The sequence below is a fragment of the Oryzias melastigma genome, linkage group LG17, assembly GCF_002922805.2.
Source record: "Oryzias melastigma strain HK-1 linkage group LG17, ASM292280v2, whole genome shotgun sequence".
NCBI lineage: Eukaryota > Metazoa > Chordata > Actinopteri > Beloniformes > Adrianichthyidae > Oryzias > Oryzias melastigma.
The window spans coordinates 2927981-2937828 of NC_050528.1; the positions used below are offsets into that span (position 1 = coordinate 2927981).

General features: G+C 35.7%; 1 protein-coding gene across 1 annotated transcript in view; it reads right to left on the reverse strand.

Moving 5' to 3' along the window:
• chmp5a (charged multivesicular body protein 5a) overlaps positions 1 to 3377 on the reverse strand; it is a 9920-nt gene extending 6543 nt beyond the window's left edge. The window contains exons 1-4 of the mRNA XM_024274030.1: positions 3205 to 3377; positions 1312 to 1416; positions 1201 to 1247; positions 709 to 802 (exon numbers count right to left, since the gene is read on the reverse strand). Of these exons, the coding sequence (XP_024129798.1) occupies positions 709 to 802; positions 1201 to 1247; positions 1312 to 1416; positions 3205 to 3273 (315 nt within the window). The 5' untranslated portion in view covers positions 3274 to 3377. The remainder of the gene's footprint in view (positions 1 to 708; positions 803 to 1200; positions 1248 to 1311; positions 1417 to 3204) is intronic.
• Positions 3378 to 9848: the final 6471 nt, after the last annotated feature.

Below are 9848 nucleotides of genomic sequence, written 5' to 3' on the forward strand. Positions count from 1 at the left end.
AAATTTGAAGTAAAAAAAAATGAAGTTTACAAAAAAATGTATTTTAAAAAATACTTAGGGGCTCCATAAAAAAATTGAAGAAAATTTAAAGTTTAAAAATATATTTTTTCTAAAAATACTTAGGGGCTCTGTAAACACATTTGAAGCAAAAAAATAAAATGTAAAATTTGCAAAAAAAAATATTTTTAAAATTACTTAAAGGTTAAATTGAGGCTAAAAAAAGTCCGGGGTACAAACCAGAACTTTTTTTTCTAAAAATCAAACAAAAAAAACATTCCGGTTATATAGTAACTGTTGCACACCAGTTACTAATGGTGCTTTACTATCCAGAATTTTTTGTTTTACTACTTTAATTTTACCCCAAAAAAGTTCTGGTTAGTAACTGGTGCACACTGGATACTAAAGTTTTTTTTCTTCTAAAAACTAAATTTAAAAAAATGTTCTGGTAACTAATTGATGCACACCAGTTACTATCTGGTGTGCATTCATTATTAACCAGAATTTTTTATTTTTTTTTTTTGTAAAAAATAATTTTTTGACCTCAATTTTTATTTCTTCAATTTCCCTTTAGGAGCTCCGTACCTTGGGGAATATTACACACAATCAATATTTTTAGAAAATGTTTCCCACCGTTTGGTTGAGCAGGTAGACAAAGGGTTACAGCTAAACAGAAGAGTCGTCGTCTGAGATGATTCTGGAGGTTCTTACAGTAGTTTTGGTGTCCTTTAATGTCTGGATGGTGTAGTTGGCTTGCTCCATGTTGAAGGACTGCTGAGCCAGCTGCTCCCTCTGACCTTCATACCTGTGGAGGAGCAGGAGGTGACGTGAAGTTAACCGAAAAACACCGGGGGCATCCGAGTGAAGTGGAGAATTTATTCTGATTACTGTCAGGCGTTTTATTTAAAGACATTTTCACCTATTTTTTGTGAGCTTCAGACATTAAAATAATGCAGAAGTTGTGGGAAAAACAAATAAAGTTCTATTTTTATTCCTCCTCTCAGTGTAAACATGAAAAAGTAGATCCTCATTTATGATTTTAATCCATTTTTTGTCACATTTTTGTTCTGTGAGGCCAGACAGATGTCATTCTATTATTACTTAACTTTATTATTCTATTGGATTTCATTTAAAAAGAGAAAATGTTAAAAGGTCTTAAAAATGAGCATAAATCGTGTGAAATAACTGAAGTGTGAGACTCACATCCTCTTCTGCTTCAGGACCCTCATGGCCTTCTGCTTCACCATGTTCTGCAGATGAAAACAGATGAGGATTTCCTGCACCGACACGTCCAAATCCAATCCCATCTCTCACCTTGGAGGGTCCGTCTCTCATCTTCTTCATCTGATCTTTGTACTTCAGCAGCTCGGCGTCCAGCCGCCCGATTTTCTTCTCGATGGATTCTGATCTGGCATCCACCTATGAGAGGACCAGAAGATGAAGCGTGTTTGAAGCAGCTGGAAAACGGCAAGCAGCTTTTCTGAGGATGATTCTGGAACTTTTTTGATTTCAATCTTATAATATTAAACTAGCAAATTATCTTTTAGTACCACAGACGTCTCCCAAAACACAAATGTCATCAGTGTAAAATAAAATCATTCATATTCATCTCAGTAATCAATGGAAATGATAGAAAATGTCACGTTTGACTCTCTGCATGTTTGATTTTAGTAAATCTGATGCATAAGGAGCTTGTTTTACAGAGTATTTTATTTTGAAAGGAACTAGTTTGTGCTGCTGTCAAAAATGTAAAAAGTGTTTAAATTTAACACTGCTGAAATGAAATTATTCTAAACATTTAAAAGCTATAAATGATGGGTTTAATGATCACAGAAGCATAAACAAAACGTGTTGGAGGACTTGGTGTCTCTCACTGTTTTTTGTTCAGAAACAAACTGATCATGGTTTCAGTCCACCAAAGCCCTCTAAGCAAAACTTTTATTTTCCTTTTTAATTATTGGTGGTTTCATGTTGAAATGTCCCAAAGTCTGGTTCCTCTTCATTCTCTTCTTTTCCTTCACTCTGATCGGGTTTTTCTGCTCCATTAGCTGAAAACATCTCCAAATCATGAAGTTCCCACCGCCGTGTTTGATCATGGAGATGTTTTTCTTAGGATTGGAGGTTTCTACTTTAATTCCACTTTTGCTCCATCAGACAATAAAACTCAAGTCTAACCTGGAAAGGCTCGGCTGGTTTTTCTGCTTCTTACCTGGACAGGTGTGTCTGTATGGGTGGAACCAGCCGCTGGACTGAGTTAACCCTAAACTGTTGGTTCTTTTAAAAAGATTCTCAAGTCATTTTTTCAGACGGGCTTTCAGTTCACTTTCTTCTGTATGATTAGCTTTTCCTTATTTTTACATTTAATTTATTTTTACCAATGTTGCTCCAGTTTTTGTAGTTGTGTTGTGGCTTTTGTCGTTGTGCTTCAGTTTTTGTCATGTTGTTTTTTGTCGTGTTGTGGCTTTTGTCGCCATATTGTTGATTTTTGTCGTCATATTGTTAATTTTTGTTGTAATGTTTTTGTTTTTTGTCACCATGTTGTTGGCTTTTGTTGTTGTTGTGTTCTGGCTTTTGTCGTTGTGTTGCAGCTTTTGTCATCATGTTGTTGTCTTTTGCATTTATGTGAGCCTTTTCGACCACCGTACATTTGTGTTGTGCTTTACTCATGTCTTGTAAAGCACTTTGGGGTTTTTACTTGTGAAAATTGCTATTTAAATATTATTTTTCTTATTCTTCCAGGCTTTATTTGTTTTTGGAAATAGTTGAGAGATTATAGTAGAGATTAAGACGTTTGTAGAGCCAACAACAATGATAACACATAAAAACAAAAAAGAGACATTTTCTATTCTATAGTTGTAGAAACACTCTATTTTACTGGCAAAAATATATATTTATTTAGGATTTTAAAAATAAACTTAGGATGGATTTAACATTTTAAAAATGCAAATGATTGTTGTGAAACACGTTGTGTTTGTTTGTGTTCGTTTTTGGGGGAGTGTCGTGTCATTCCTAGACAAAAACACCTGCTAGTTGGTCAATTAAATCCCCAAATTTGTCAGATTTTATTGAATATTTCGGATTAGAGCATTCATTTAAAGCCCAGTAAACGCGGCTTCGTGGTTTATTGTTTACTCCCTCTTGTAGTGGTCATGCTAGCTTGCTCGCAGCTCCGTTATGTCAATAAAACCCCGTTCCGCCGTTACTCACGGTACTGATACAGTCCGACAGGTTCGGAGGAGGCGCTTTGGGCTTCCCGCGTCCGAATATTCTGTTCATGTTTCGAACCTTTTCCCAACCCGGAGCTTTTAGATTTACTCGATTAAAATACGAAAAAGCAAAGGATTTCTCTAGAAGTCACCCGGAAGCGACGCTACGCACGCAAAAGGCTCTGATTGGCTGGAGTGGACAGTCGTGACCAATGAGGAATCGGGGCACGCGGCTGCCCATCTGTGGTGAAGGGAGGTACTGCAGTTCTCACAGGGACTCTTTTGTCCCCGTGTATGAGGGGCAGCATCTTAAATCAGTCTGGGGGGCGTTTGAAGGATCCCCCTCCCCAAAGACACCGCCGGAAAATGTCACGAGGTAAAAAAAAAAAAAAATGTTAAACATAAAATTTCTGCTTTTGGAAAGTTTTTATTTTATCAGAACGACAGTTTACTCCATGCAGTCACATATAAAATACATATTTTTTAATGTTTGTAATTTGCCAATCTATCATTAAGGCTTTAATATTTATGTAAAATTATTTATTTGATTTAGATGTCAAAATCAAATAAATAATTTTGCAAAAACATATATTTATTTGAGCATTAGTGCTGCTATTTAAATGGGGGAGCGTTCCAATATGAAAGGCATCAATTTGTATCACATGTATCAAAGTCGAGGACCGGGAGTTAGATCCGGCCCTCCAAATCATTTTATTTTAATGTTATTAATAGCCCGATGTTATCATGTTATATTTTTAACTTGTACAATTTTGACAAAATATATTTCTGCTGGTGCATGAGACTGAATTAAGGCATTTAAAGAGCATAGATCCACTAATAAATAAAAAATAGACTAAAAACAATGTTTGTCGGGTGTTTTCAAACAGGTGAAGTCATTCTTCGTTCTAGATTATCTCGTTATAACAAGAAATCGAAGTTCGTTTTCTTGTCATAAATAGATAGTGGATCTCGTTATAACGAGAACCTGATTTTTTTTTTTTTTTTAAAGTGGGGCAGGCCGTTTTTGGCTTCCATAGTTTTAGCTAATGTAGACTTTTTTTTCCAAAAAAAAAGACTGTTTGGGAGCTAGGCTAATATTTACACTCTGCTGTTTTGGCTAATTTAGGCTTTGGCTACCTAAGTTTTTTTTGTTTGTTTTTTTTTAGGCTAATTTGGCATTTAGCTAATATTTTAGCTGGCTATTAAAACTAGTTCAAAGCTTTCCTTATTCAATATTTATTTCCTCTGAGGTCCAGCTGAGTCCACAGACTTTCCAGCATCTCAGGAACTTATTTTTTTTAATGAGAGTAACTGAATCTGAGCTTCTTTCATAAAATACAAAAACACTCCTTTTTTTTTTTTTTTAGAAATTCTGCATTTCAAAATGTGTTAATGAGATTCCTCTGAGGGCTGAGGTGAATATCACTTATAAGATTAAACGTTTTCCTGTAACTCCTAAAACTGGTCTGCTTTCAAAAATCTTTTTTTATTTGTACAATTGAATAAAAAATAACAAGAAGAGAAGTTCTGAAAATGTTTATCTGGAGTTATCCAGCCTGACTCCTTTGCAGAACCTCTTGATGGCTGAATTCATCTCCAGCTACGATAAAAAAAATCATTTATGCTTTCAAGGACTCTAAATTAAGAAGCAGAAGTGGTTTAATGCATCAACAGACGTCAACAGGTTAATTAAATTAGACTTACTGCAGCGGCTTTTATTTCAAAATAAATCTAAAAAAGGGTTTATTTTTTTCCACCAGTTTCCAGCTCATACACAATAAGTAAAAGCTTTTTTATGAGCAGTTGCATCCTCGCACGTCGACCAGGATGCTAATTCAGGTGCATCTTGAGAGTGGCAGAGAAATGAAATAATCTGGGTAATTACAGTGGACAGTTTCATCAATGCTCCCAGTACTGAGTGATTTCATTTTGCCTCTCCAACCTCTGAGGACCCCTCTTATCTTTTCACCGTCAGGGGCTGTCAGCTGCAGCTCAGAGCGCCGCTTCGTCTTGAAGAGTTTCACAAAAGCCAGCTGGTCACAAACCACGGAGCCGTGAAATTTAAAAATAAAACAAAATCGGTCGCAGTAATGATGACTGCCTCCAAAGAGGCTCCTTTAGCGCCTTTAGGGAAAGGATTGTTTCTGAACCAACAATTCAACTGACTTCCGGCAGTATTTCACTCAGAATTAAACTACAAATCATTACACTAACAGAAAATTCAATGCAAACATGTCAGCATCCTCCCTGTACGTTTTCCCCAGACATGCTGTGATTCTGGAGGTCCACTGAGTGCAGCTGCACTGAACAGGACGGCCGCGGCGCCCATCCATCTCCCCACTTTCTGCTCTCCTTTCTCCATTTCAGGGTCACTCGGAGTTGGAGAGGGTTTCAGCTGTCACTGAGAGAGGGAGAGCTGCTTCAGCCTGGACAGGTTAGAGCATCACCAACCAAAAACAACTCCAGTCTGGCTCTCTGCGCCGCTGACATCTGGAAATCTGTTGGTCGTTTGGTCTCTGCCAGCTGGACGTTTGGTGAAAGCACCAAAACTGTGTTCAAGAGGCGGTGAGTCTGAATGTCACCGGCCAAAACATGAATGAGATTAAGGCTGGATTCAAAAAATAATGAAGATTTGAGTGAATCATGATTTGGAAAATGTGTCTGACTAAAAATGTTATTTAAAAACCGATTTACTGTCCGTTTTTAAGGTTAATTGATAATTTAACGAACAAAACTTACATTTTGTTTAATTTAAGTCACAAATAAACAAAAATGTATGAAAAAATATGAAATGTAGCATAGAAAGTTTAAATGAATCAGATCTTAAATAAATTTTGAATCTGAACTAAACAGTTTCAGGAATTAATTGACTGGATTGATTGATTTGGTTCATTTCAAGCATAATTCATGGACGACACAAGATTTATCAGACTTCATTACAGAAATTAAATTCATTTAGCGTATTTTCAGACTATAAGTTGCGGGAACCATGTTGTCATTTTATGAAAGCACTTTGAGTGAAATTGATTTCTTGGAAAGGTGATGTACAAACAAAGTTTGATTTGATTTTGATTTGATTAATTAAATATAGTGATTATTACCTAAAGTCAAGCAGAGTTTGATGAATTGCTTAAAAAAGGAGTTGGTAGAAGCAAATTCATACACTCCCACCTCTGCTTAGTTACTTCATTTAATAGATTTGCATAGTTTTCATGATGCGGTTATGATCAGATGTAGTCAGAATTAGAGTCAGGTGAGCTGCAGAAGATCATCTAAAGTAAATAATGTTATAACAGAAGGTAGAATCAGTTTTTAGATGTTTTCGTCTAGAATGGATGTCGACGTGCTGAGAATAACTTCCTCGGTGACGCCATGACTTCATTCTCCTGAACTAAAACTACACAGAGCTTAGATTGAATGCACACACGCTTTTTAAAATCCCGCTCTGATCATCTTTTAATTTATTTTAAAGCATTCTGAGTGGTTTTTCATAATGATTATTCTGTTGTTAAACAAAATCAAAAACCCTGCGATGTTTTAGTTTATTGGGACAGCGTGCAAATATATTAAGCTTCTTGCATCAGCTTAATATTTTACAAAACAACACATGGCTAAAATTATGGACAAATTTACCAATTTAAAATTAGTTTAAAAAAGAAGGAATGCAATATAAAAGCACATTTACCAATTTCCAAAAGAAACAAACAGCAGAAAACAATATTATAACAGAAACTTCAGACCATTTCAATAGATATTAGAGAGTTCCGAAAAAACTGACGACTTGTTTCTCAAATTTAGTCTCAACACAAGGAGCATGAAGGTGGAAAACTATCCTGAAGTTCAAGTCACAGTTCCTCGTGGTTCTTTGTAGAAGCTTTAGTGATAAGTTCTTGAAAACAAAACTGCTTTTATTATTGTCTTGTCTTGATTCACATCAATTTGAATAAATAAATAGTCAGGAATGCAAACATTTCCTTTATCATCAGAAAAGATGACACCAAAAACACAATTTTTATGGGTGTGGGTCTTTAAAAAGCAGAAGTCTGCTTCTACCTCTACTATTTCTGAGAATATTTTTGTTATATTTTTGTCTCAGAAATTCCAAGTATTTTATTTTTCACTCAAACCCTCCTCTTTCAATCATATTTGAACTGAAATAAAGTTATTTCCTCCCTATTCACTGAACTTCCTGCTCGACCAAATGTTTGAGCACATTTAGTTATTTTTAAAAGCACCAATTATGTGTGTTTCACTCAGTGCAATAAGAAATAGAAAATGTCATTGATTTCTTTTCATGCTGGGGTTGTGAACGAGTTAAAAGTCCATATCTGCACTCTGATCGTTTTCCTTGACTAATTAGTTGCCATGGTGATTGGTGCCGGCTCCAGAATCACTCCCTGTCCTCTGTGTGATCCAAACAGATCTGTGGGAGTCCCTGTAAGTAGAGGACATTAACTAAAGCGCTGCGTCTCAGCTGTTAACCTCTGGGTTCACCAATCATCTCCCATATGTTTCATTTGAGGAGAATCTGTGGCTTCAGCTCTGGAGGCACGGCAGCGTTCTGCTGCATGCGTGGTTCAGAGAATCTGCTCAGGCGTGACTCATTCTTCTAACTTTATATAAAAGTTTCTTTTTACCTGCCCATCTGTTTCATTTGTCAACACTTTTCGAGGAAAACGTCTTAAATTGAATCTTAAGTTGCTCAACGTTCAAGCACTTCTGCTCGATAAAAACTTTTTGATTTGATCTGTCGCAGAGGATCTGCAGGGTATCATAATGGTTTATTTGAGCGCTCAAACGAGTGAAGATCCAGATGATTTAGAGCAGATATAAAGGCAGCAGTAACAGCTAAATCAGGGGTGTCAAACTCAATCGTACAAGGGGTCAAAATCCAAAACACACCTTAGGTTGTGGGCCAAACAGGATAAACATTTATTGAACACTGTAAAACCGTACCTTTTTAACATATTTATGAACTAGCATTACCTGCGATAATGCTAGCGTGAGTGCTGTAAGCGGATTTTGGCTGCTGAAGATGCTAAAATTGATAGCTGAAAACACTGAAGTTTATAGCCAACTTAGTTAAATTCCAAATTAGCCTAAAAAGCTAAAAAGAAACACTTAGTTTAGCCAAAACAGTTAGCATATAGCTAAAAAAAATAGCTAAACTTCAAAATAGTTTTTTAATTATTATCCTAACTCCAAAACAGCCTAAAAAACATAAAAAGAAACGCCTGAATTAGCCAAAACAGTTAGCATATAGCTAAAAAAAATAGCTAAACTTCAAAATAGTTTTTGAATTATTATCCTAACTCCAAAACAGCCAAAAAAACATAAAAAGAAACGCCTGAATTAGCCAAAACAGCTAGCATGCAGCGGAAATATCAGCTGAACACCAAAACGAACTAAAAAAAACTGTTAAAAAGCTTAAAATAGCCAAAGCAGCTAGCGTGTAAATATTAGCCTAACTGCAAAATAGCCTAAAAAACAGAAAGAGAAACGCCTGAATTAGCCAAAACAGCTAGCATGCAGCTGAAAAAAATCACTAAACTTCAAAATGGCCTAAAAACTGAAAAAAGCCTAAATTAGCGAAAACAGCTAGCATGTAAATATTATCCAAACTCCAAAATAGCCTAAAAAACGTAAAAAGAAAAACCCGAATTAGCCAAAACAGCTAGCATGTAGCTGCAATATGGGCTTCACTCTGAATAGCCTAAAAAATCTTAGTAAATGCCAAAAGAATCCAAAAAGCTAACAGAATAACAATTTTTAAAACTTTAAAACTGTACCTTTCTAACATATTAGAAATAAAAAGGCAGGAATATTATTCCAGAATAAATCAATTTAAACCTTAACACTAGAATCCCTGGAACTTTCAGCTTCTGCTGCAATTCCCCCCTCCCCTTCTCAAAGTAGTGTTGTGGTGATCACCTTAAACCATCAACAATGACTTCCTGTTGTCGCAATGCATATTGTAAGGTTTAAATTTGCAGGTGAAAAAAGTATTTTTAACACAGACAAATACAATAAATGACAATCTGGTGACATGGGGGAGGGTGATACATTTTTGATGCTTTTAAACCATGAACATTGTTTTTACTTTAAAATTTTATTTTTACCTCTAAACTGTTCAATGCAGGGGAAAGAAATACTTTCACACAGACAAGTACAATAATTGACAAACTGGTGACATGGGGGGGGGGGGGTTGATCCTTTTTTGATGCTTTTACAATGACTTCCTGATTGCGCAATGCAGATTGTCATGTTTAAATTTAAGTTTGACATGCATTCCAGATTCCGCCACTAGACGGTCGAGTGGTTATGGCTGCAGACTCACATTCAGAAGGTCATGGGTTCGAATCCCGCTCAGGAATAGTCCACATGAAATATTTGTTTTTACTTTTATATTTTATTTTTACCTTGAAACTGTTCAATGCAGGTGAAAGAAATATTTTTAACACAAACAAGTACAATAATTGACAAACTGGTGACAAGGGGGGGTGATACATTTTTGATGCTTTTAAACCATGAACATTGTGTTTACTTTTAAATTGTATCTTTACCTCTAAACTGTTCACTGCAGGGGAAAGAAATATTTTTAACACACACAAGTACAGTAAATGACAAAATGTTTTCAAAAGGTGA